Source organism: Protomyctophum bolini (assembly GCF_963924005.1).
Source record: "Protomyctophum bolini genome assembly, chromosome: 12".
Taxonomy (NCBI): Eukaryota; Metazoa; Chordata; class Actinopteri; order Myctophiformes; family Myctophidae; genus Protomyctophum; species Protomyctophum bolini.
In genome coordinates, this window is record NC_137873.1 from 5,636,192 (window position 1) to 5,664,144 (window position 27,953).

General features: G+C 41.5%; 2 protein-coding genes across 3 annotated transcripts; both read left to right on the forward strand.

Moving 5' to 3' along the window:
• Positions 1 to 9,318: 9,318 nt before the first annotated feature.
• On the forward strand, positions 9,319 to 20,943 carry LOC308325717 (tropomyosin alpha-4 chain-like). Of its 2 annotated transcripts, XM_080778364.1 has the most exons (9): positions 9,319 to 9,636; positions 12,109 to 12,234; positions 15,909 to 16,042; positions 16,675 to 16,792; positions 16,911 to 16,981; positions 18,044 to 18,119; positions 18,853 to 18,915; positions 19,965 to 20,034; positions 20,601 to 20,943. In XM_080778364.1, exons 1-9 carry the CDS (start codon positions 9,523 to 9,525, stop codon positions 20,681 to 20,683), a joined length of 855 nt encoding a protein of 284 aa, XP_080634490.1. In that variant the 5' UTR covers positions 9,319 to 9,522; the 3' UTR covers positions 20,684 to 20,943. The 2 variants fall into 2 exon arrangements, with proteins under 2 accessions (XP_080634490.1, XP_080634491.1); XM_080778365.1 differs by lacking the exons at positions 9,319 to 9,636; positions 12,109 to 12,234 and adding an exon at positions 14,213 to 14,722.
• An 833-nt stretch (positions 20,944 to 21,776) lies between these two features.
• Positions 21,777 to 27,921, forward strand: LOC308325989 (ras-related protein Rab-8A-like). The gene is made up of 8 exons (XM_080778788.1): positions 21,777 to 21,917; positions 22,698 to 22,758; positions 22,877 to 22,937; positions 23,105 to 23,182; positions 23,293 to 23,382; positions 23,505 to 23,570; positions 25,501 to 25,551; positions 25,867 to 27,921. Exons 1-8 carry the CDS (start codon positions 21,794 to 21,796, stop codon positions 25,954 to 25,956), a joined length of 621 nt encoding a protein of 206 aa, XP_080634914.1. The 5' UTR covers positions 21,777 to 21,793; the 3' UTR covers positions 25,957 to 27,921.
• The last annotated feature ends 32 nt before the right edge of the window (positions 27,922 to 27,953 follow it).

The window sequence follows — 27,953 nt, forward strand, 5'->3', positions numbered from 1 at the left end:
GTTGTATGTTGTTTATGAATGAAATAAATGAATGACCCTCCATTTATAGCGAAGCTGGCGCGACACGCAACTTTTTACCATTGGTTTAAAAGGGGGGAACGGGGCGTGGCCACTGTCCAACCTTCCCAAACTGGGACAATGTCAACATATCACGTGTGTGTTGTGTACCACCACAGATTCAGAGGGGGCCACACCTGTTGAACTTGAACTATGTTCTATTGTGACTATTTTCAGGTCCAATTTGAATCATGTCCTGCAGTGTGTAGGCTAGGCACAGACTCCTATACTGACTACTGTCCTACAAACATGTGATTGTTCTGACCGTCTGACTGATATTGACAGACAGACAGACCTCATGTTTTTTTTCCCATGCTGCAATCTCTCAGACATGACAGACAGACATGTTTAAATGTTAGAGATTGTACAATGTCTCACATGACACAGCCATTTCATTTTTGCCTCATCCAGTTTCTTGGAAACTGTGGAACATCATCATTTTCACGCCAGATTTTTTTTTAGGGTAGAATGGTGAGCCAATGAAAACAAGGTTCACCACCCTCCCACAACACACACACACACACACACACACACACACACACACACACACACACACACACACACACACACACACACACACACACACACACACACACACACACACACACACACACGCACACACACACACACACACACACACACACACACACACACACACACACACACACACACACACACATGCTCACTGACACACATAAATCAGAAGTGTGGCTTCCAAGCAAATGTTCACGTTTCTGACCAGAGAATGCCTTTGATGTTGCACAGTAAATTTGTTAATTTAGCCATTTGTAACTTGGAGATTGTGCAAATGTATAGCCTAACTCTCTCATGAATACTGACTATTTTGCTGTGTCCATGCATAAACAGATAGGTGTGTAGGGGTATGTCTGCATATATCTCCTCCAGAGCATGACTAATACAGTTACTACAGTACAGTGCATACAGGTTTATCTTGTTTTCACTGGTGAAGGACTGTTTAAAGTAGCTAACACTTATACAATAAGTCACATAATAAAATATACCAACCCTTGTACTGAATAGTAATCTATAATCCTTTCTTTCCCTGCATACTGTAGTATGTTGCCCCAAAAGGTGACTTGTTTTTTTAACACATGTCCTCTCTGTGAGGTGAGTGACACAAGGTGACCACACTCATTGGCAGTGTCTAACCCGCATGTCGTCCTTATTTTGGGCGTGTCATTATAGGCAAAACATTTCCCAAATGTAGCTATTCGTCTGTGATAGGGCTTAAGCTGTTTGTGTGTGTGTGTGTGTGTGTGTGTGTGTGTGTGTGTGTGTGTGTGTGTGTGTGTGTGTGCTGTGCTGTGCGTGCGCGTGTGCGCACGTTGTTCAACGTGTGCGCAAGTTGTTCCTTCCACAGTTAATGTGAAACAGGAATTTCTGAGCATACTTATTTACACGCACCTCGACAGTATGGGTGCAGGGCCAATGAAGGAGGTAGGGCACACCATTATTTTGGTACTGACCTGACGAAGATCCATTTGGATCGAAACATTATCGTTTTTTTTCAATAAAGTAATTCTTTACCAAAAGAATGGTGTGCACCTACCTCCTTCCAAACAGGCATTTCTGACCATGTGCAAACCATATGAGCCTGTGCCAGCTAATCCAAGCTATTACATTGCTAGAAAGCATGTGCTGGAATGTACAGTATATTCATTTCATTGTCAAAGTATTTGTATACTGTGTGCAGTGACAATAAATTGAATCTAATTTAATCTAATAATATGTTTTATACACATTCTCACACAGATTTGTAGCCCCAAAGCTAAAAGCTCAGACTGTGCGAAATCTCCCATCTCCTGCAGCAAAGTTTCTGTAGAATTCCAGGGATTGTTAGATTACAGTCCATACATAGGCCTATTAACTCTAAATGAGGCATTAGGAACCCTCAGGCAAAAGATTGGAGAATTATGAGACGAACAAGAAATGATTGCACCCTGTCCCTATTGGGCATTTTCAATATGTGCTGGTGTCTTTCCTTATGTATCCTACAGTCAACTACCAATCTCTTAGTCGATGCTTTTTTATTCATGATTCAATTTAGAGACTGGCCTAATTTGTTATATTAATTAACAGATATATTTATTAAATAGGTAATATTATATATCATGATTTATCGGGAGAAACCAAGCAAGTATATGTTAAATCAGACATCAAGCATTATGGGTGACATGCTTAGTGCCACAAAAATATTATTTTATTAGTTAGAATAGATGTAGAAGGGTGACACAGTCGGTAGTGCTGTCGCCTCACAGCTAGATGGTCCTGGGTTCGATTCCCGCTAGGTACGCTGGGGGCGTGTTCTCTCCTCCGTTTCATCAGTGCCCATACCCGAGGCGGGGTTGGGAAAAGGCCTTTCTGTGTGGAGTTTGCATGTTCTCCATGTGTGTGCAGAAATCTAGAAAACTACCTCCCTCGCCAGCCGGGGCGCCTGATGGAGGGGAAAGGAACTGGTCAGGATTAACATATTCCTTCCACGTGATACGTCTGGCCTGTCAGGTGATAAGAAGCAGCTTGGACTCCTCATGCATAGAAGTAAGTATGAGGTCAGTCCGCTGCCCCCCCCCCCAGGTTGGCAGAGGAAGTGTGTAGCGCTCAGGATTACATTAGATAATTGACACTGGGTGAAAACATTAATATTAAGACAGTACAACAATAGCATAGAGCATTAAAAAATCGGGCAATCATGTTAAACAATAACAAATTACCCAAATAAGTAATAATTATTATATATTTTTCCTTCTTTAGTTCCAATTCAAAACCTAAGCTTGGTTCTGATATGACTTGGAGGTTTGAGCTGGCACCTGGTTGAGCTGTGACCTGGTGAGGCTGTGCCTGTGGCTACAGGATGGGGTGGTGATGTGTAGTGGCCATGTGACCAATAATGTGTGTGAGCAGTGAGCACCTCATATTCTCAGAAAACCTAGGTAACAAAAATAAGTTAAGTAACCTTCATTGGCATGTGGCGACTTGCCCCATAAGCACAAGACAACTTGTCCCTGTCAGAGTGACATGCGTGACATTTCTGGCTATACCACAAGTTAGTGGAGTGGAGTTAATGGAGTGGAGTTAATGGAGTGCAAGATTGCAGATGGTGCACATAATGCACTTCATTGTTTTCAGAGCAAATTGTACAAATTAAAATCACTTTGCTCACTGGAAGTGGAATAATTATTCAGGAATTGGTCTACTATAATACTATTTGTAATGTAATGGACACAGATGGTTCATGCCTCACATTTAAATCAATGGGACTGCACAGGACAATACAATAGATACTGTATGTGTAGACCACACATAATATTACCATGTAGGTAGGCCAATATCAGACTGTGGCCAATATACAGAATGGCTTTCAATTACATTGTTGTTGTACAGAGAGTCCACATGCTGTCCTGTAGCGCCCTCTGCAGTAAAGAGAAAGCTTCTCAAATGTACAGATTGTAGTTAATTTGTACTGACTGATTACTGCAAATAATAGTATTTTCTTTTGCATTAATTATTCAAATTATCAAACTGCCAGTCACTGTTTTGGCCAGGTATTTGTATTTTGGGCAAATAGTCACAATGCTATACACCAAAGGGTAGATGAGTCAATCGATATATATTCATTATTGAAAATGTTAATTGTCGATGTCCTCCAGATTATAGCTTGCTTAAACACACTGAGCAGATTTTAAATTGTTCCACTATTTCCTAATCACTTCAATTGCCAGATACTTCACCACTACACTGCCTTGAGTCGGTCAGATACACGGTTGTCCAGAACCGCCACAAAAGGCTCTGGTCAGGCTCTGCCAGTGGACCTAATGAGCCTAAGTCACCACATCTGTGCAATGTCCAGGCTCTGCCAGAGTAATTGATTGCCATGGCAGCCTTATTCCCCACACCTACCATTTGATTACTTGTCGTAGTCAGTCCATTTCAGTTTGCACTCTTCAGACATTCTCCACACAGGAGAAGGACGTCTACACCGGTCTACACACAGACAGAAGGTTAAAACAGATACTATGTACATAACGGGTATTGCATACTAGGGTGGGGTATCGTTCCCAAGTAGGCCGGCGCCCAGCAGGCACAGGTCTAGTCTTACAATAAATGTACCGAAATCTCTCTGTGTGTGTACGTACGTCTTTAATCCCCAAAACTCGAGAACCGTTTGCCCCACCGTCTTCAAATTCGACACACACATTCCACACCACCACGCAACAGGGAGTTCAGTGTTGCGCTCCACCTCAGAAATCTATCTCGCAGGGGTCTAGCCTTGAAAAAAGGATAGACTTCTCAGCAGATACAGAGGAGTCTCTCCGACCTTGTATTAGTTCATTTTTTACTATTATTATCATCATCATTGGGGATGCAAAAATCTTTAGTTGTCTGGATAAAGTAGTTACCAGTATGTACACGTGTCTGTGTACATGTAGGTTAATATTGTATCCATACTGTATATTGTAAAAAGAAAATGTTGTTGTATGAAACAGGTTGCTCACGTTAAAATAAGTAATAAACACTGGTAATAAACCACAAAAAAGCATCATCATTATCATCATCCCTAAGTCACCACAAGAGAGCACTCTTTCCTTTCATTTTGTGTCTTTGAAGGTTTGCAAATTCTTGACTCATGCTCTGTGGTACACGCTATTGTTCAAAATAAAATGTACTCTACTACATCATTTAGATTACTCAAACAGAAATAAAACTAGTTGTAAAGTAGCCTAGTAAAAGAATAAAAGTCATAACATTTCTTTCCACCTCTGATTGACCTATTACTATTATTGTATTTTAACTCCCAGGTAGAAGAGAGGTTGCACAGCTCATAGTCATGATGCACAGCTCATAGTCATGATGCAAATATACCAACGTTTCAACAAAAAAGGCCTTCATCAGGGTATGATGATTGATACCCTGCAACCTCTCTTCTCTGTCCAAGTTTATCTCCCGTGGTCAGCACCTCCCTAGTGTGTGGCGTGTGCTCCTAAAAGTACTACTAAGTACTAAATAAATATGGGTAGGAACTGAACAACAGTTGCACAAACATTATGTGTGAACATAAGAAGATTAATGACATAAATACATCATTATACAGTATCTATAAATGCATCAACAATAGTAATCCACATAACTCAAATTCTGACGTCACGTCTACATAGACTTCAGGCCAGGGCATATGTCTGACAAATAACTCCATATATGGGCATAAAGGGACACAGACATAATATCTGGGTGGGGCATTCATTTCAAACTTGCATCGTTCCAAGTAGGCCAGTACCCATACCCAATGGGCACCACTGTATAGAGCTCCAATGGGCACCACTCTAGCATCTATAAATGCACCCAGTCTACGTAGGTACGTGTGTACGTCTGTAATCCACATACCGGTAACTCAAAAACATAGGCCTACTTGTGTGCAACAAGCAAGTAGGCACTCGAGCAAGTAGGCACTCGTAGGCAGTTCTAGTTGTAAGATGTATTGTGTGAGTAAGTGATAGAGTATCACTAACCTAAGGACATAACTGTGGTGTAATTTCTTAAAGAATCATGGTCCTCTGGAGTCTGGACCTACAGTGATTCAGGTGTGTGTAAGGATGTCTGGGTCTCCAGGAAATAAAACGTCTGGGTTTCCGAGGCTACATGAAAGTAACTGTGCACTGACGCTTTAGCTGAGAAGAGTCTTTCGACATTAGCACAAGACACACTGTAGTGTAGAGACGCCACCGGCCTCAGCAGCACGGCCGAAAAACCCAACACATTCACATTCAAGTGAATGAATGTGCTTGAGTGTTTTCAAGCTACACTCTGTCTGCGGTCTACAGTGGTATTCATTGACAACAACATCCAGAATGTTGTAGGATGTCTTTGTTTTACACAGCTCGACTCTGGTTTTGCTTACACTGTATGCATGGTCCAGACAGTGCTTGTGATGGATGGGATGGTTTCAGAGAGGACATGCAGTGGAGCTCTGTGAAGTCTACCACGGTGGTTCTCAAAATGGGGTCCGGGGACCCCCAGGGGTCCTTGAGGGGGTTCCAGGAGGTTCCCAGCAAAAGTAGTTAATATAGCATATACAGCCAATCTACAAGCGCACAACACCTCGCAATGTGACATGTGAGCTTGTATATCTGCAATCTTCAAATCATCTTGAAACAATTTGAAGAATTTGGAATATTTTGGAAACATTTTAACAACACAAACCTTGTACAGGGGATCGACCCTCATTGATGGTGGTCCGTGGTCAAAACACATCAATTTAGAGGTCCTCAAGATTAAATAAATGTTTGAGAACCACTACCATCTACCATGTAACAGCTTGTAAATGTCGCGTGAGGAGAGTCAAAGGAATACTGTCATTTTTCTTTAGCATCCCCACTGGCTAAAAGCAACCTGTTTGGTTGTTTAATGGTGTGTGCAGTGGTGTTCCATTTAAAGTATAAATTAAACCTACGCCCATGATTATATAATTGACGTTGTACATCCAAAGAACCCAAAAGCAATGTACAAACCCCAGTACTGTCACACACTTCACACATATCAATGACCACATACCAAATAAGACTACTATGTGTGTCCTTAGTCTCTCTTACAAACACCTGGTAACAACAGATTGTCTATTCATTCTTCACAGCAGTACTCAATAATATACAATATGCTGCTATAACTACACGCTCACAATCTACTCCACTGTTCCCATAGCTTTGTGATTTATACTTAGCAGTACTTTGACTGTACTCCCAAGGCGATCCTGTGGCTTTTGGGGGAGTTTTTACCATACAAGGAGAAGAGGAGTTGAGCTCGGTTTCCTGTGGGAGGGTTCTGATTTCTCTGTCTGATTCACTCCCTCTCTATTTCTCTCCCTTAACACTCAAGTCAACACGCTCCATTTCCCTCTCTCTCTCTCTCTCTCTGTACTCTACCTAGTACCTCTAAATCTATCTTTACCCCTCTCTCTCTCCCTTTCTCTCTCACACAGACACACGCGCACAGTCGCGCACACACACACACACACATACAATTTGTTTCTCTCTCACTGTCTGTCCCATTTCTGTTTGTTCTTCACTGACATTGATACTTATTTGTCACTACTATACATTTGAGTAATGTATAGTAGTGATGACAGTGTGTCAGTCGGCACACATACCAAATAAGGCAGAGATCCAATACAGTTGCTACTCATGTCATGCAAGTATGCCATGTTGTAAACTTGAGTTCACTCACAATTGTAAAAGCTAGTAGCTAAAAGTTGCTGTGGCTGCCGAATACACTGGTTAGAGGGGAATTGCGATTTTGCACATACCTTTGGACAGTAGATAAACCAGAGTCAACAAGTTGCGCTTCTAGGTACCCATTGACATGGTTTTGGCTCTTTTCCCAGCTTAAGACCTCAGAGTCATCTACTGTACACAGCGGGGCTTAGCAGGATACATGACACTCCTCAGGCATAAAATAAGATGTGCATTTTGAGACATAGAGGTGTTTAAAATTCCCAGACTCTATGTATAGATTTTTGGAGAAACAAATCACATCTTGTTATCTTCTCAATGGTTTGTCCTGAATAGATAGAACAATACAAATACTAACCTGATACAAGACATATGGCCATGATTACGCAGTGTTAATCCATCTCTAGCGATCCACCTGTCATTTCTGTCATCATTGCAGGCACATCATGGTGTGACATAGTTGCTTCCCATGTTTCAAGTGCCTGTGGGCACAGACAGATCATGATGTCATTTGGTGGGGTTTACCTGCTACATGCGTCAGTTTCCCACTGCAGTATACCATGGACAAACAAGACCTGCAGCTAGGGGTCACATAAATACCTGCGGGGAAAACAACAACGAAACTAAATACGGTACACAAACAATAATGATGTGGCATCAAATTGACCAATAGAACATCTAGCAATGCTTGTTACTGTAAGTGCGTTGAGTATTAGTAGTAGTACTATTATCTAAAGTCATTATTGGTTGGGTTGACAGTTAACATGACTTTAACTTATGAAGGGATGTTATTGTGATAGGCAAGTGATTACTTGTTGCTTTGTAGGACATACAATTATAATTACAGATAAACCACAAATGCTGTATAACTTGTCCTCATGTTCAAGTGCCACTGTACCGTATTGAGGATTGCTGTCTTTGCCATTCCTTAATTGTAGCAAAAGCTACTGGTAAAAGCTAAGCTGCAACACAAGCATACTCGTCAGGGTTGACGTCACTAGACACACAAACCTACCCATGTAAGTACAAACATCACCTTTTTTAATCGTTAGTGTCCTGAGGACTGTGGTAGTTTATTTGATGTCCCCTTATTGCTCAATTTATACTTATGTTGATTTTTCTCGTACTGACACAATGATTTTTCTTTATTTATTTTTGGGTGAAACACTGCCATAGGCACTGTTATCTTCTTCTCTGTCTTCCTTACAGATGTATAATGTTTTCCTTCTCGGTTGTGTAAGTGTGGCTATGGATGAACATATAGTATCAAAAGCTTGGTCTCTCTAATCTATCATACAATTTATTTCTATGCCAACCACTCTGGAAGACAAGTACAATTATACTGAATGCTGTAGGAATTCCAGGAAACCAATCTAATTGTAGACAGTAGTAATTAAATAGATCTTAATTGCTGAAGAGCTGTAGTTTATGCCTTTATAGCTTGACTGTAAACGCCTCGAGTAGAGAACTGTTTCTCTTCATTTTCTTTGGCTGGGTCCTTTCTTTCCACAGAGTTCTTTTTCATTCAGCATTAGAATGACAACTATGTCCTTTCCAACCAACTCTGGTATTAACATCAATTTTGAACATTCCTCTGCTCCAACATCGACACACACACACACACACACACACACACACACACACACACACACACACACACACACACACACACACACACACACACACACACACACACACACACACACACAGTGTTCAGTGACTCCGATTGCAGCTCTGTTAATTGAAACAAGGTCTTTTGGGTTTCCAGAGTTTTGGGCCTCACTCTTTACTATCTGTTATTCTCTTGCTTAAAAAAAGAAAAAACAATCCAAATAAGGAGATAGGCAGAATATTACCAGAGCCGCTATACTGAGACATTTCTCCTGAGAGCTCTTGAGAGGTTTAGATTATACAGGGAGGGGAGGGCAAGGAAGGGAGGTAGTGGTTGTGGGGGGGGTATAGTAAGTTCTCGGGGTAGCCAGGGCGGGGATTGGCAAAAAGGGGTAGACGGCTGGAAAGGGCTGTCACTGGGGACTGGGGCCGTTTCCAAAACCTCCAGACAAGTTGAAAGCAGCAGGAGCTGTACTGAGGGCTCAGTTTGCATCCTCTCCTCCTTTGCTCCACTATCGTCTCTGCTTCTCTCGTCCCCTCCCGCGGCCACTGGCTTCTCCCTCTCTATCAGGACCTTTGCGAAGGACACTCAAAGGGAATCCCAACCGTCATCATGGAGGCCATAAAGAAGAAGATGCAGATGCTGAAATTGGACAAGGAGAATGCCATCGACAGGGCAGAGCAGGCCGAGTCTGACAAGAAGGCAGCAGAGGATAAGTGCAAACTGGTGAGACTGTGTTGGTGGGACTGGTGGAGTTTGCAGGATGGATGGGTCCAGTCAGTGTTAAAGCTGTCCTGGAAGCGTGTGACATTACATTAGGGTTAGGGTTACACATTATTTGTGTATATGCGTATGCTGTCTGTAATTCTAATTCTAATGAAAATCCTTTACTTGTGTTATTGTCTACATGCTACTTTCTACCTCAGACTATATAGATAGGAAGGAATTCATTTTTTGAATGCTTATTTTAACGTCTTAATGACACTAGTAATCCACCTTAGGATCATTTAAATAAGTTTCACTTAAATGTCTCATATACTTTTCTTTATTTCTCTCTCTCTCTCTCTCTCTCTCTCTTTCTCTCTCTCTCTCTCTCTCTCTCTCTCTCTCTCTCTCTCACTCTCTCATATATATATTTATATGTATACTGTATAAACAAACCATAACATTACAATCAGTTGTGAGACTCTCCACTCCACCCCACCTCCCACCGTCCTCCCCAAAAAACAAAAATGTCAAGCATCTCTCAGAGCAACAAATGATGCTACAACAGCTGAGGTTGAGCCCACAAGCCCAGTGTTCTCCTGGTGGCCAGGAGGAGGATGCCCCACAGGGACGTACACACAGAATGGCAGACTGATGGCTGCTAGAGACATCACACACTGAGTACACCAAAGGGATTACTGAGACATGGAAGCCTGAATAAAATCTGACTAACCCAGCTGCCGCCCTGCTCCCCACGACCACTTTGGTGGTGGTGGTGGTGAGGAGTTACAGGACCCTGGGGACACAGCATCACTTACTGTAGGTTGACCAGAATAAGCTTCACTTCCAACTCTATATCACCATTATAAATGTGATCATAGATTGATTGCTTACGAAGGGTCAGGAGATAACTGATCAGGAGAGAGGTACATGGAATGATGGAAATGGGGGGACCAGAAACATGCCCATATTTAGTTCTAAGATTTGAATATCAACTTATTCAAATCATCTGTTTTGAGGGGCGCTAGCCCCTCCTATGCCCAGCACAGCATTGTCTGTTTGTGTGAACACAAACACAATGATTTGATTGGCTGATCAGTCCATAGCAATGAGTTGATTGGCTGAGCAAAGTACATATTGAGGATAAAAGGTGAGGGCAGAAAAGTGAAGACGCCAAAAGTGATTGGCCGGATTGTAGCTGATAGGCTAATATAGGAGTTTACCCTAAGTGCTTTCCGACCTATAGGATGACCATTGACTACATAAAACATAATAAATCATAATCCACAATAGCAAGACTAAGGTTTAAAACTCATACATTATAAACATTATAAAAGGTAAAAACTAAAAAGTTAAGAAAAAAACAAATAAAATAAATTGAAGTACTGTAAAGGGTATTCAAATACATGTAATAAAAAAAACCATTTAGTGGAATTAACAAAATGTAAACCATGGGGCAACCTTAGACTGAGGCAGGTGTGAATTGTAAAGCGGCAATTCATGAAGTCCACACTCTCGCATCATCATCAAAATGATCAGTGGTGGGGCAATGGTATAGATGACTTGATATTTCAAGGAGGTGTGACTGTATAGATAAAGCATGCCTTGTAGAACCACATGAGACAAGCAAATCAAGAAGTTAGAGGTGTAATAATACGCGTGATGAGGCATCTAAGTCAAGGCAATTACGGCACTGTGGGAGATGACGTCAGCAGGGCGGGGATGCCAGAGCGTGGGGAAGCTGGTGTGACACATGCACTGCTAGGATCTACATTAGAAAGAACGGAAGGAATCCAGTTTAGGTCCCTCATGCACAGAGAGTGCAAGGTATTGACAGTTGTCAAGCTCCCTGACACATGCACTCGCCAGCATATCTTGGACATCAAGGGCAAGTCTTGGGGGAATCCTAGGAGGTTATTGCAGATCTGTGTAGTGTGTTTGGGTGGCAAGGGGTCCAACAGTGCTAAGTGATGCTCGCTTTGCTATTCTTGGCTCCAGTGGGGGAGTCAACCTCAGAGCATGAGACTGAGACAGGGGAGGGCACAAACTACACTACAAGAAAGTTACCTAGGCACTTCAAAAGAGACTACTCAAATAAAATGCTGGAGCACTCGACTGGCACTCGACGTTTTATTATTATTTTGCAGGGGTGACTGATGTGTCAACTTGTGTTTTCCGCATTCAAACACTACAAATGCTATTTGTCTTCAGTACATACGCCCAGCAAACCAGGTAAAACATCCAGAACCAGCAAGGAGAAATCTGTGTTGGTATTTATCAAGCCCCTACTTATGGGTGTTAACCAAGTCCCTCTATAAGTGGCTACGGTTTGAAAGCTCTTACTACGGTAATTAACATTCCAAATCTCATTCGTTTGACAAATACCTAACCTGGCCATCCCTGACTATGAATGTCACAAAAACCACAGCACTATACCATGGCATTTACTAAACTTCCTGACTTCCTCCTATTTGTTGGTTTTCTGTCCTTTAGTTGGAGGATGAGCTGCTTGCTATGACGAAAAAGATGAAGGGAACAGAGGATGAGTTGGACAAGTACTCTGAGGCCCTAAAGGATGCGCAGGAGAAACTGGAGCTGTCTGAGAAAAAGGCCACAGACGTAAGTGCACCATAAAGCAAGCAAGGACCTGTCTAAAACAAGAGTCACACTACAATCAATTAATCAGTCATATAAATTAGAAGAGTCCCGACCCACCTGGCCTTTAGTCACCTCACAGCATCACCGACCACTTCAGGGTTTGTCATATGCTATTAGCACAAATCTAACGCTTTCTGTTGAACCAGTTAACATTCCATACTAAATTGTTGAACCTGTAAAGGCAAGTTCAAGCTGTACAAACAGCACATCTCTTGCCTAGAATGGGTAGAGGAAAAGACATTGAAGTTACTCGGTTATCACTGTGATTCACAGTCGAGGTGATTCTATAACCCACACTCCCACAGTGACTCACTGTTGTGGTTTGAACGCATAGATTGCCCCTCTCAAATTACAATAGATTAGCGAAAGGATTGCCCATTCAAGGCCAAATCTCTGAGATTTGTATACATTAAACAGAGACATTATTTGCGTCTCAAACACATAAGAACTACTTAGGGTGGGTAAAGTCCATGTTACAGCTAGGCCTCCATTTTTTTATCTGCTCTAATAGCAGCTATTAAACCCGAACTGGTCGAACACAATCCAACTTTCTCTGAAAGGACTGATTTGAAGAAGAAGAAAATAAAAAAGTACATCGAATGCTGATCCTTTAGCGATGATTGATTCTCTTCACATGTATTCATTTATTGCTAATTACCATTGATTCATACAGTGGTCTGTAACAACACAGCTATTTCTCAAGCTTGGCTACCCTGTAGCCACCCAGGAATCTTTGGAATGCAGCTTAAGCAAACAGAGAACCCATACTCCAGTGTCTTATGAAATCAATGCTCTGGGCTTTTTCCTGTGGGTATATCGCAGACATTCTCCCCTTGTATGGCCTTACAGCATTATGTAGCTACACAATATGCCGTCATAAATGATGAGATTTTATGAGGTACTACTACTGCATGTGATTGACGTACTGGGCAATAACCGTGATGATCACATTTATATTGCTCAGATCATGCAACCATGTCTGTTCAAACTGGTTCAGGCAATATTTTTGCCCTCTGCAACAAATAGTTTGTGGTATACTCATTTTCCTGTGAGAGCTGGGCGAGACAGGAAGGGCAGTGGGGCGGTTTGAGTAAATATTTCACCACTCTGGTTCTTATTTATCTATCAGTAAACGCTGAGTCACCAGTTGGTAGCTTGAGTTGACTAATGATAGTATGCATTTCAATATGATTAAGGGCCTTATTTAAATTGCGCTCACGTCACGTGTTTGTGAAACACGACCTTGTGTCAAATGAAAGCAATCCACCGTTGTATCGCTGAAACAAATATCAGTGACGGGCGGCACAGATAAGGACTCTGATGTCAAAGGTCAGTTTAGAACTATGTCCGCCACAGATAACCTAACCCATCTGCTCACAAACTCTTTACCCTATGTCTAATCCCAATGTTCTTATGACTATTAATGTCTATACACGTGTGTGTGTGTGTGTGTGTGTGTGTGTGTGTGTGTGTGTGTGTGTGTGTGATCATTTCAAATAGTCCTGTTTTATAAAATCTATAATCACAATCATGATGCATACAGAAAATTACAGATAGGTCGGTGTAGCACACTAGTGGGGAGAAGGGGTCAGTAGAGAGAATGTGTCGCCACCCAATGGCTGCAGGTCATGCCTGCAACCAAATCAATTTACATTCCAAGAGGAAACTTAAGAACCCTTGTTAGAGCCGGTTAGGTCCAACTCCTTTGTGTGGGAGCCTCCTATGAAGTAAACCTCTGGATGGCCTTTCATTTTGTAGAAGTGGGTGTAGTTGTATATGAGTTTGTTTTGCACTGACTTGTCTGGGCACATACTTAGGAGTTGGCGCGCCCGCGGACACACACACACACACACACACACACACACGCACAGTACACACACAAACTAATCAGTGCATGAAAAATGCAGACCAGGCAACACTTTACGCATGCCATATAAGTCCACAATGGCAGAGTCAAATCCTTCCTCACACACCTCTTTTGTGGAGGAGAAAAAAAAGACTAGGAGCTTCAGCCTTCCTCCCCCGTCACTATGATGTCATCTAGAGACGAGCTTCTGCCTTCTTCCCAGGATTGGAGGATCTGACCATAAATTTCCTGGAAACTCCCGACCCTTTATCTGCACTTCCTTGAATTCCTCCCTAACGAAGTTTTGCGTCTAATGAAACAGTAGTAGAACTCCAACTTTTCTTCAGAAACTCGCTCATCAACTGTAGATTGGGTGGGATTTATCCTAAAAGAACCCGAATTGGCTTCGAAGGGGCCGGGGGGTTGCCTTTTTTCTTGTCGCATTTTTAACTACCTGTAAGAAGAAAGAAAGAAGCAAATCGTTGGATAATGGAAGCGATTAAGAAGAAGATCCAAGCTCTTCAGCAACAAGCCGATGATGCAGAGGATCGCGCACTGGTTATACAAAGAGATCTGGACACGGAACGAGAACTACGAGATAGAGTGAGATGTTTCATCATTAAGAACTTGAAGATAACTCACGCGTTGCGGCGTTACACGTGAAGGCTAATAATTGTTGAAAATAATGGTTAAAAGTCTGGGCAGGTACTGCGGTCTAGCACCCCCGGGAGTGTCACTTAATGTGAAAATAGCCGATCTACCAGCTCACAAGGCATTTCATTTGCCATTCGTTGTGAGCTTGTAGTTCGCCTATTTCCTGCAGTCAGTACGAAGAAACATAAACTCGAATATCCTGGTCAGGGCGCGTCAGCCTCGCCTAGGCAACTTTAAACGCCAATGTCTCAATTGTAACTGTAAGGTCGTCATATCGGACATCGAAAGTAAAACAAACATGTCTTTAGAGTGCGAATAGATAGATAAATGATCCCGTTCAAAGTGTGTGTGTTTGCAAGTACTTAAATAAATTGGCGTCGTTTTTGTCAAGTAGGCTGAGTTCTTTAATGGATATTAAACATTCTGAACAATGAATGGGGTTTGAGAGAGGAGCAATTCTCCTGCTCCCCTGCAGTCCCACCCTAGTAGCCAACACAGGAAGAGAACGTATCTGTGTTATCAGTCCCACAGGAAACAGACTGAAAAATAACATGCTGTTAGTACACACAGCCACTATGTTTACATTACATGTAGGCTACAACCTTAGAGTATACTCTAGGCTACAACTTGATCACGGTTGAGTTCCGTGTTAAAAAGGTCAGCTCCTATTTGCCATCATTGGTGAACTGTCAAAAAAGTTGTGTTGATCAAATACACACAGTCAGCTGCTTTACTAATAGTTAATAATATCCTCTAGACCAGTGGTTCTCAAGCAAGGACCCTCAGGGTTCCTTGAGGGGGTTCCAATTTCCAAATGGACCCTTCGATCTTGCAGGTCTGTATAGTCTGTAATGATGAGAGTCAGAGGAGTGTACAAAATGGAACCAAATGGCCCTGCCTGAGTAAAGTAAGTCTTGAAATAAATAAGTTTGAGAAACCACTTCTCTAGTCTAGAGTACAGTTTGATAACTTACGACCACAAAAGATTAATTATAAAAACCAGTAAATAGATTTTTGTGGCTGTCTGTTTTCAACAGTAATGGCTTCATAGGTTGCCCCAAAAGCTTGTTCCACCAAGTTTTTCAGGATTGCTGTTTAACCTCTGACCTCTCTTTGTTCCCTGGCCTCCCCCCAGGCTGAGGGCGATGTGGCAGGTCTGAACCGTAGGATCCAGCTGGTAGAGGAGGAGTTGGACCGAGCCCAGGAGAGACTGGCCACAGCACTGCAGAAACTGGAGGAGGCGGAGAAGGCGGCAGATGAGAGTGAGAGGTTAGAATCTGGCCTCAGTAGAACCCAAACTGGACCGTTCTTAGATGTTGGGAGTTCTGTGAAAACTTGCTTCCATTCTAGTCTCAAAATGAAAATAAAAAAATACTTTAGCACAATGCACATTAACCCTGAGCTACCTATTTTGGGCATGTCATAGCCAGGCATAATCGAGTCAAAATTGTGCAATGTGTTGTGTTTGTAAGAGCTTGTAGATCTGCTATTTCTGAACATTTTTAAGTGGTTCAGGGATTGGCTTGCTAATTTGGCTCTTGAAAAACATGAAATCTGACCTAATCTCAGTTTGGTGTTGCCAGAGCATATTGTATAATGATGTTTTGCCCTGTGGGACGGGCAGGTGCATATCTTTGGTCCGACGTACTAACAGTCACAGTCACAGGTGAGTCTTAACTGGCCACATATGTCGGACTATTGGTACGTCGGACTAACGTCTGCCTCCCAGGAGGGGTGAGGGTTATATATGATGGGGGATGTCATCCTATCACTTGAAAAAAATGTATACGGACGAAATATTCGGCGGCAGTGAAATTGATTTATTTTGTACATCGGTGATTTCTTTTTTACGCCGATATTTAGAGATAATGTCTAACTGTGCGAATGTTGTTCCTCTTCAGAGGCATGAAGGTGATTGAGAACAGAGCAATGAGAGATGAAGAGAAGATGGAGATCCAGGAGATGCAACTGAAAGAAGCCAAACACATCGCTGAGGAGGCTGACCGCAAATATGAGGAGGTAAACACAAGAAGTTTCTTATTCTAGTTACTTAATAGAGGAGCGAAAAAGTGATTTTAAGTCTTCTGTTGTACAGTTCAACAATTACATTTATATTCTGCTTGTTTTTCCAATTCAGGTTGCCCGCAAACTGGTTATCCTGGAGGGTGAGCTGGAGAGAGCAGAGGAGAGGGCAGAAATATCAGAACTGTAAGTGTGTGTGTGTGTGTGTGTGTGTGTGCGCCTGTCTTAACAACTAAAGGGGAACTTTGGACATCAGAATCTGTTTACCGTACGTCATTGTGGAGTATTGCATAGCATTATGGAAAACCTTTCTGTGCCTCTTCAGCAAACGGCAAAAAGTTGTTGAGGCACGTACCCCATGGGCTCAAACATGGACATAGAAAGGTAGACGCCTCTTCCGGCTCTAGGGTGGACGGCAAGCTTCCACCTTGGTGCCAAGGAACGTAATGAAGGGAAGGGACGTGAATCACATGACTGGATGCTGCCATGACACTCATGTCCATATAACTATGGGCACACTTCCACCATCTGTGCAAGAAAGGTCGCTCCAATGACTTGCAACAGCGAAGGAGGTGTCTACCTTTCTATGTCTATGGGCTTAAATACCTGACGGCCCTGGTTTGATTCCCGGCTGGCTGGACCATTTGAGCATGTCTCTCCCCTAGTCTCAGTGTTTCTGTCTCTCCACTGTACCTATCAAAACATTACTTGAGTAACTTCATAAAAAAAATCACACTTTTAATTACTTGTAGTATCACATGCTATGTAATACTCCATTATGCCCAATGGCAAATGTGGTTACGTGCACCTTCATTTGAGGCATTTATAATTAAGTATCAAGTACTTTTTTCCCTGCTCATGAGGCATTCTAAAACGTCACATCATGCCATGACCAAGCCATATTCATAATACATTAATGTCTTTTTGACATGGCCTTTATTAACAGCGGTAATATTTACAATATCCTGTTAGTGTTGGTAGTTGTGACAGCAGCTGGAATGACTACGGTACATATTGATGCTTTCACTGTCTAGGGCCCTAGGCCAAGTGCAGTAAATTGTCCCTTTGATGACAGTCAGACAATGACAAATCACCTTAAGGCCTTGTGACAGTATTTCATTTAAAATCCACTCCCTGGCAGTCATACTTTGAATGGGAAACATACTCTTAGTCATACATTGTGCAACAGGCTTAAACCCATTCAACCTCAGTAAATGCTCATTTTGTCATAATTCTTCAATCATGCAGAAAATGTGGCGATATGGAGGAGGAGCTGAAGAATGTCACCAACAACCTCAAGTCTCTAGAGGCTCAGTCTGACAAGGTGAGCCAGCAACATTTTCTTCATCTGAGGTGACAAAAACACCTGTGATAATGTATGAAATCTTTGATCATCATAAAAAGCAAACAGCCACACATGCGTTTTTAAGGATTTTATTGAAGAAAACTAATGAATTTGATGCAAAGGCGAGGGACTTCTCCTGAGTTGGGGAAGCTTCAAAGGGGGCCAGCCAAAGCTGGGGGCCTGTCTTTGAGGTGACAGTACTTCATTAGATACCCTGGAGTCGTTTTTATGTGCGATGATATATTCCCTTTGTATTTAGGGTTTCTTCCTGGAGGCTGAACCCTTGACAGTCAAACGTGACGTGCCAATGAAAAAAACGAATATAGTGACATCACATTATCGCCCCCTCCTCTAACCCGTTATCATACAGCTGTGGGTGTGGCTTAAGTTCAGGTGGATCACCACCCACCATACCAGGCATACTTAATGAACTGGTGGGGGTGCCCACATAAAAACGACAATTTAACAAATACTGTACACTTTTTTTTTTTAAACTTCTTCCTGGCACTCCATCTTTAAAATAAGATCTGGTTGCCAAAGGGGTGAAGTGGCCATTTCATGTAACTTGGCCTGTCTCAGTCCGGTATCCTTTACCATAAAGCGTAATATAAATTTAGACGATACATATTTATGTATGGTTAGAAATGTGGGTAAGCTGTGTTTGACAAAAAAAAAGACAAACTGTTTTATTGTGTGGTTTCTGTCTCTGTAGTACTCTGTGAAAGAAGACAAATATGAAGAGGAGATCAAGGTGCTGAACGACAGACTCAAAGAGGCAAGTTCATGTGTTTCCTGATTGTGATTTAAGTGGAATGCAGTCTTTACAATGCATGTCCTGTCTGCTGTTCTCAGGAATCTAATGTACATTTTTATGATGAGCTTGAATGACTCCAACAATGAAATCATAAAAATGTTGACCATGCCTAAGAAGAGCAGCATCAGGTACTCTTCCTGTTTCTGGAAACACTGGAGAGAGTGTCTATGTTTTTTAGATTGTCGTCTCCATAGATGTATGTCTATGGTTGTCTCCACCAGGCCGAAGGCATGGCAAGAGTATGTTTTGCACTCCGTCCGTGTGTGTGCGAGTCCGTGTGTGCGTCTGTCCGTCTGTTACCAGCTAATCTCCGGCACCGTTAACCCGGACGGTGCCAAATTTTGCACATACACTCCCTGGATGCCAACGATGAACCTCTGCCCCAAATCTTCCAAAACGGCCTGTTATAGCGCCACCAGGAGGCTGACTTTTGCAAAAACATTGTTTTTATATTACTCCTCCAGATTCTGTCCAAGAATCCCGCAAATCATTACACAGTCGGCTATATTTTGCGTGTCTTAAGTACCAGGTGTTATTACTTAACTTGAGTAAACTAAAGACCTGGAGGCGTGATCAATGCTCTTTGGCCACTCAGAATAGCCAAATGGCATTGATCACGCCTCCAGGTCTTTAGTTTACTCAAGTTAGGTAATAAGACCTGGTACTTAAGACACGCAAAATACAGCCCACTATCTCTATAGTCATGTGTTTAAGTCGTATCTGTCCGATATTTCATATTCTATCCTAATTGGCTAACATTGGCTTTCAAAGTTTGCAGGATTGGCCCGTTTTTAACAAAAAGCCTCAAATCATGAACGCAGCGTGCAATTTACGTGAAATCTTTCACAGACGTTCCTACTAGGCTGAGGAATATATCCCACCCTTTTCACATTGGCCTGTTATAGTGCCACCAACAGGTGGATTTTAGCAAAACGCATTTTTGGTGTTTTTATTGATCGATTGTGCAGTATGTGCAGTAGGTGAGTTAACATCTTAACATCTTTCCATAGGCTGAGACCCGTGCAGAGTTTGCGGAACGGACAGTCGCTAAACTGGAAAAGAGCATTGATGACCTAGAAGGTACGCTTAATTGATTTATTTTCAAGATAACATGTTTTTCCTTCTCATTCCTGTGGTGCTCTGCCATGTTTCTCTTTTGAACTTTTACCTTTCCAAACTATTATAATTCTTAACTTTCTTTCAATCTCCGTCTCCATTGTTTCCCTGTCACTTCTACTTTCTCCCTGCTGCACCTGCCTGCTCTTTGCCCTTCAGATGAATTGTACACTCAGAAGCTGAAATACAAGGCTATCAGCGAGGAGCTGGACCATGCCCTCAATGATATGAACACCTTGTAAAGTGTATGAAATCTGATAGCTTTTCCTCCTGATTCTTCCTCCTGTCTCTCCTGCCTTGTCTGGAAACAATTTCTCTTTTTGTTTCTTCCCCGTTTACTTTCTTTCATCTTTCTGTCAATATGAAGCTTCAATAAATATATTTGTAATCTAACTTGTGTGGTTTCAGTCCTGTTTGTTTGTTTTACTTTTTCTGTTTTCTTTTAGTGTTATTAGGCTCAAATCTTACATTGGTTGTAACCAAATTGTCAAATTAAAGCCAGTGTATTAAATCTCAACACTTTATTTCAGTGAGCCTTACAAGTGCAAAAGACGAGAACCTGGAAATGCACCAAGTCCTGGACCAAACACTCCAAGAGCTGGGTAGCTTGTGAAAATATCTGGAAGAGTGAAAAGGGGAAGAACCAATGGCCCATGGTTATTTAAAGTGATAATTGTTGTTTAAAATATTTTCAACATTCCGTACATTCTTTATAACCAGGTTACATGCTTATTTTTGGCTGTTTACCCACCACCTTTTTTATATTTATGTTTTTATAATGTTTTGGGGCCCATTACCAATACGTGAAATTCAATGTTGGTGCTGTAAATTGTGTTGTAGACAAAAAAATAAAGTTGACATGGAACAATTGAAGCATTGTGTACTGTGTGCATGAGTGTTTTTATGCAAGTATGTGCAGTTTGAGTATACATATGTGTGAGCTATAAAATGATTCATTCTGTGTAGTGGGGGGTGGGAGGGGGGGCATTGAAGTGACATTTTAGGGCCTTTTTATGGCCTTTTATAACAAGACCCCCACAAACGCACACACAGATAAAAAATAATACCATTACTGTATTAAAACTATTAAAAACTGTTCAAATTGTGAAATAATAAAGAGGTAAATAATTGTCACTATTTATCTGGAACCGGAGGCAATCTAAATGTAATGTCTTAACTCCTACATTCCAACTGCTTATTGTCCCCAGTTTCAAATATGATTACTTTGGGGGGCCACGACCTGAAAATGTTCAGAACCACATGGTGTACTACTTTTATTTATTTATTTGACAGGGACAAAGCTCATTAATCAACATGTCAGTTTTCACCTCAATGTAAATGGGCCAGAGTTAGCCAAAGCTAAATTTCATCTGTAGTTCTACTCTTTACTACTCTGTGTTTATATGTGTGCAGCACTCATAAGCACACAGTGTGGCTACATTAATTGCTCCTGAAATAATCTTGTGTGGCTACATTAATTGCCATTTGCTCCTGAAATATCACATATGGCTTATCCTATATTTCTATAAAAGCAGTTCAGGGTTACAGTAATTTAACATTGAGGTGCCCAATCTTCATTTGTTATGCTGAAAAACGAAAGAACCTTAAATATTGGTGGCAATGAGCCAGTAGTAGGAGTGGATGAGTGAGCCACCGATAGGGGGCGTCTTTTCTGTACATTCAGTTCAGATCTTCGCCAGGCGGGATTTCCGCAATATCAAGAATGGCGAAGACGTACGACTATTTGTTTAAATTACTTTTAATCGGGGACTCCGGTGTCGGGAAGACCTGTGTTCTTTTCAGGTTTTCGGAAGATGCCTTTAACTCAACGTTCATTTCAACCATAGGTACGTCTTTTTTATAATCTAAACTGACCGTTGTACGTGTGTGTTTACAAAACATCTATATTCTGTCACGGGGGGACAGGCCTATTTGCTGGAAAGGGAAGGGAAGCTACGCTAGCTAGCTACTATGCTACTTGTGTTTCCTGCTTTAGCAGTGGTGTGATACTGGTGTTTGCTGGTGGTTACTTCATCATGACATGTGTGGTGATATATTCGCAGTTAAATGATGCCGTGTCAGGACTCAGGAGGACTGTTTAATACAAACGAGGAGCCGATTAGCTTGTAATAAACGCTCACAACCGGCAGCTGCTTGACAGCTAGCAGCTAGCCCACAGCGGCTAACACTTGGGCTCAGTCTACAGTCTGGACTGAAACCGCACAGTCATGATATAAATAGTACACTAACTGATTAATGCGTGGCAGTTATACGAGTTATATTCCTTCTCTTCATGTATTAATGTCCAGTTTGTCTTGATGACTAGTGGATGACTGGGCTATAGTTCCAGACCAGTAAATAACTTAACCCTGTAGATCCCCCTGTTTGACAATCTGTGGTGGTGGTGTCTATCTATCAACGATTCAACATTGATTGATTGATTTAGTAACAGTTTGCAGAATTACAGTGCATTTCAAGTACAACTCAATAAAAAAAAACTGTTAACTGTGAGTGGACGACACCATAAAGCATACATTTGTTTACAATAGGGCCCACCATTTTCAATTCATCAAAACATCAGTTTTTGCTTATAATGACTATTGTGATTGTCCCCGTATTTCTTCCAGGCATCGATTTCAAGATTAGAACAATAGAGCTAGATGGCAAGAAGATCAAGTTACAGATATGGTAAGTTATTCAGACATTGAGTAATACAATGACACTGACTTACTTATTGTCACAAGATTTCACTAGTTTGTATGGATAGCTTTTTTTGTACTCAAAATGTCGAACATGACCTTTTCAGGGACACAGCAGGACAGGAGCGTTTCCGAACAATAACAACAGCCTATTACAGAGGAGCAATGGTAAGTGTCTTGGTTGCCTTCTTCTTCCTCTTTTGGGGATTTTATTGTGGTTGGCAAACTCTCCATCCTTGTTTGTTACTTGTCAGGGTTGACAAATGCACAATACATGGCTATTGTACATTCCTATGTTTTTGGTAAGAACTTGATTTCTTCTTCTTTGATGGCAGGGCATCATGCTCGTCTACGACATCACCAATGAGAAGTCCTTTGAAAACATCAAGAACTGGATAAGGAATATAGAGGAGGTAACCTTAATGCAACTCCTCATCGCCTGAACTAAAACTACTACTAAATCTGTGAGGCTGAAGAATGATAGACATGTTTGTCATGTCTGTGTCTTTTTCTACTTCATCAGCATGCGTCTGCAGACGTGGAGAAGATGGTCCTCGGCAACAAGTGTGACATCAACGACAAGAGGCAAGTGTCGAAAGAGAGGGGAGAAAAGGTGAGGCTTTCCTATGAGTTTAAGAATAATTTTTAACATTTTGTGTGTGTGATACTAACCCTCATGAGATGAGACTTCTGACTCTTCTTTTCTTTTTTTAAATGGTTCTTGTTTGCACTCAGCTGGCATTAGAGTATGGAATCAAGTTCATGGAGACCAGTGCAAAGGCCAATATCAATGTGGAAAATGTGAGTAACCCTTCCTCTTACAGTAGTTGTGTGTGTGTGTGTGTGTGTGTGTGTTTTTTGCATAGAAACTTTGAAGGAAACTTAAAGGTCCTACCATGAATTTAAACTTTTATTTTTGTTTTGTTTTTTGGGCTCCCCTATGTGTCTTCTTCACCACTAATACACACTTTTTTAACAATCAGGCCTTCTCATCATATATGGGCTTTTATGGAAATTGGTCTCAGAACTGATTTGGTGGTACCACGACCAGTGATGTCGTATGGACATCATACGACATTACTACTAATCCTTCCCCCTCTTCAGTCTTCAGTTCCAAATTAGCATTTCCACTTTGTTTACGATGTCCACCATTGTTGACTGCCACACAGTCCCTTGGTTCTCACCACAGCGGGGGGAACTTCAGGGACCGTGTGGCAGGCAGACAGTACGCTCCCCAACTCTCTCCCAGGGGAAAAGGACACAGGGCTGAGGAGTGGACCAGCGGTGGGGGATAGGCTGAGGGGAGATGTAGCCTGGTTAAGGGAGAGGTTTTGCGACGTGGAGGGATCGAGAGAGACAAACACCCCTCCTGTGCCCCACGATAGCAACACATATAAGCGGGGAGCTTGGTACGAGTCGAGACCACTAGCCGCTTTAAAACCAGGAAACATCGCAACATGTTTTTTCTTTTTACTTGTTAATTTGTGTATATAAAATATAGATTCCCTATCGAATCTCTTATTTGTACCAACATGGTTCTTGTGCACTAGTTCGTTTAGGCTGTTTCATTAAGATTAGTATGTTCGCGTCATTTCTGGCAGAGTGGAACACAGTGCAAAGCCTCCTCAGTCGGACAGAGAGAGCAGTAAGGCAGTGGGAGCACGCACGCAGACGGCTCGTTATTTAGCCGCTTGTTTATAAACAATTTTCATTAAAAAAGGTTATAGTAACTAAATACGCGCATGTTTTATCCGATGTTTCGTGTGCAGTTTGGTTTAGCAGGAAAAAGCTTTTGAAAAGGAGAACAATACCAAGAGCAGCAATGTACAATCTGTTAACTGTAGTATTTCAGAATACTTTCCTGTTAACTTTGTTTTTGTTTACCCATTGTAATCATGTTTCAGCCTAATGATATAATGGTGGCAAATGATGAAAAACGTGTCGGATATGCACATCCCCACTTCTTTTTTTAAAGGCAAGCACATTATTGACTCGTATTGAAGCGTAATGTATTGTCGATCACCGAGAACGTCCATAAAATGGACAATGCGTGTCGGGTTGGTCTTGTGTAGGTTCAACTTAACATTTTACTTTACAACTTGCTGGTTTTCCAACCTGCCGCAGCGAAAAGTGGAGAGAAACAAGTGGTATTGGTATTTAAACTTTAGCATTTCTACTTCATCTAGTGTAAACTCTAAACAACTATCCTCTCTCTCTCTCTCTCTCTCTCTCTCACTCTCACTCTCAGTGCAATTTAAATAGTGCTCCGGTTACCCTTTTGATCTAGGCACTGGGCAGTGTCATTTGGATTGCCTCAATATACATTTTATCCTGTCTGACTCTTGAGATGTATAGCTCTAAGCACAATGTCGGTAATCCCCTTTACCCCATGTCGCACCATGTAAACACAATAAAAACATTGCTTCAAGCAATGAGCATGAAGACCCCCTACCCATCCCCCATACATTCCTTGCCATTGTCTTAAATGTGCATTTGACCCAAATAAGTTTAGCTTACTATGTCATAGTTATTTGTTCAAGTCCATATTTTAACAGAATTAAAGTCTATTTTGGACCAAGCTGGCATGGAATAGAAACGAGCCTGAGTTATTTAGTGTCTGTATTATAATGACTTGCGTGGGGAATGATATTTAATATTAAAAAAAATAAACGTTTTAAAATAGTAGTAGTTCCTTTAACAAAACTGCATTTCCTTGTGTTTTTGCTTGTAGGCGTTTTTGACACTTGCGAGAGATATCAAATCCAAAATGGACACAAAATTGGTAAGAATTACCATTTTTATCAGTTTATTTTACTGCGTACATCTATCTGTTATATTGATTATATGAATGGCTTATTTATATGAACAAATTTGTATTTATGCGCTATGCTATCGTATACAGTTCTGAGGTTTGCCCAGCAACTTTCACTTCTGTTTGTATATAAATGCACCCAAACAACTTGCTCGAGCTAAGAGAGACCACTTTTAAGAAACCCTTAGTGTCAGTGTGCTCAGTTCCTACTTTCAATATGCTCAGTTCCTCTCAAAATAGCAGAACGATGACCTGTTCCTTTCTCTTTTAATGTCTGTCCTCCAGGAGGGTAACGCGCCGGCGGGGGGTAGCCATGGGGTCAAGATCTCTGAGCCTCAGAAAAAGAGCAGCTTCTTCCGCTGTGCATTGCTCTGAGGTCGGAGGGCCTTAGATGCCGGCCACCAGCAGGCTGGTAACACCTGGACTGTGCTTGCTTATAGCACTCCTTTACTTCCTCGCCCTGTCCTTGCCTAACTCTGGCCTGTCCTCCCAGTCCCATCCCCAGCTGTCCCGGCAGGTAGAGGGGAGCCTCTCCCCCTCCGTTCTCCTCTGAAGACTTTTGGTGCTGTAGCTCCTTCGACTTGCAGAACACCATCGTCTACACGGGTTGGACTGCCTATTAACTGGGGAAGGACAATTGCGGGAGTATTGTCCAGATATTACATATCACACAAAAGGCGGGCTCTTCCTTCCTGTTGTTAAGTCTCTCTGCTTCATGGTCATTCTTCCACCCACCTAGTTGCACAACTTTAATGGTGGAGCCCCTAATTAGACAATGAAAATATTTAATTGATCTAAAATATTTGGGGATTGTAATAATGTGATATTTAGATCTATTTTTATTAGTCCTCTGCATTCATTCTTGTGGCAAATGCCAACCAGAGGCTGACTGGCTTGTCGTCTAAGGAAACGGTTGCGCACATCTACATCCTATTTCAGGAAAGGGCAGGGTAATGAATCGGTAGCATAATGCAGTCAAGGAACGAAGAATTTATTTTAAAAATAATTCTTAATTCAACCAAATTCTACCTTTTTTGGTTTGCATGTAGTCCTTGACAATCATTTTGAATGGCTGTAAGAGAACAGATCCTGTTCCACATCCTGCCCTCGTGCCCTTAACGTTATTCATGTACTTATTTTGTGATGATGGAGATGTTTACCTCACGTCTGTGTCTCCTAGCCTTAAGTAACTTTCAAGTGCTTGAAGCCTGGTTGGCACCACTTACAGTAGGACAATATTCCAGTTTTACATGATTTTGTTTTCTAAAATAGGTTCTTATATCAAAGACATTTCAACTCATGCTTTGCAGATAATTGTTACAATGGATAACATTTTATATTACAATGTTAGTCCCAGTAAGTACAGAATAATACTGTGCAAGTCCTTAAATCTTCCTAATGCATAATGTTCAGTTCTTTCTTACAAGCGCACAGGAACACCATTGTAAGCATGTACTGTATATAATTATAAACCTGACCATAAGTTGTGTTGCTACTTGCTACACAATTGTACATAAACAATGCATTAAGTACTTGCACAATATTACTGTGTACTTGCTATACTTATCCATACCCATGGATTAGACCACTGTAAAGACACGTTTGCTTGCATTGTATTTGACCTGTTTAGAGGTGCAGCAGCCTTCAGTTAGCTGTGATTCACGTTCAAGCTATATGACGTCTCTGGTTTCAGCAGCAGCAATTCAAACTGTATACAGTTCACTCTGGGGTATCGACTGACGGCATTGTCACTGACATGTTACAGTGTGAACAGGTCTCCCTCGTCTTACCCATGCAATCCTCCTTGCACTTTACCAGTAACGTGTGTTTTGTGTGTAGTCTGTGCCAAGTGATAGTTTCGCAACACAAGCAAATTGATAATCTAATGGATCATAATGGTAGCTATATTGGGCATACCTAGTTATTCCTTCAATTTGACTATAACTTTATAAATGAACATGCTCATTTTTGCTATTCCATGCCTTTTTGTTCCAAGGTCCCTGTGTTCATTGGGAAGGATGTTAGTATAGACGTTAAAAATGAGAATTTGCTAACTTGTGTGTGCTACTGCTCTGCCAGGTTCTGCTTTACTTAAAATGTGATATTTTCTTGGCTTATGAAGTCAAGTCAACATCGATCTCTAAACTTTTTTTTCTTTTTTCCCCCTGAGCATTGTCGTGTTTAGTCCAGTCTGTTGTTTGACAGCTAGGTGGCACCATTGGCACACTATTGTCACCATCCAAAATCAAAACAGTATTTTATTTTTTAAATGCAAGTTAAAATGTATTCATGTGTGATGTAACCTTTGACTCTTGGTGAGTGTTAAACATTTTCATTTGATGGCATTTTCTCTCCTTTTCTTTTGTCCTTCC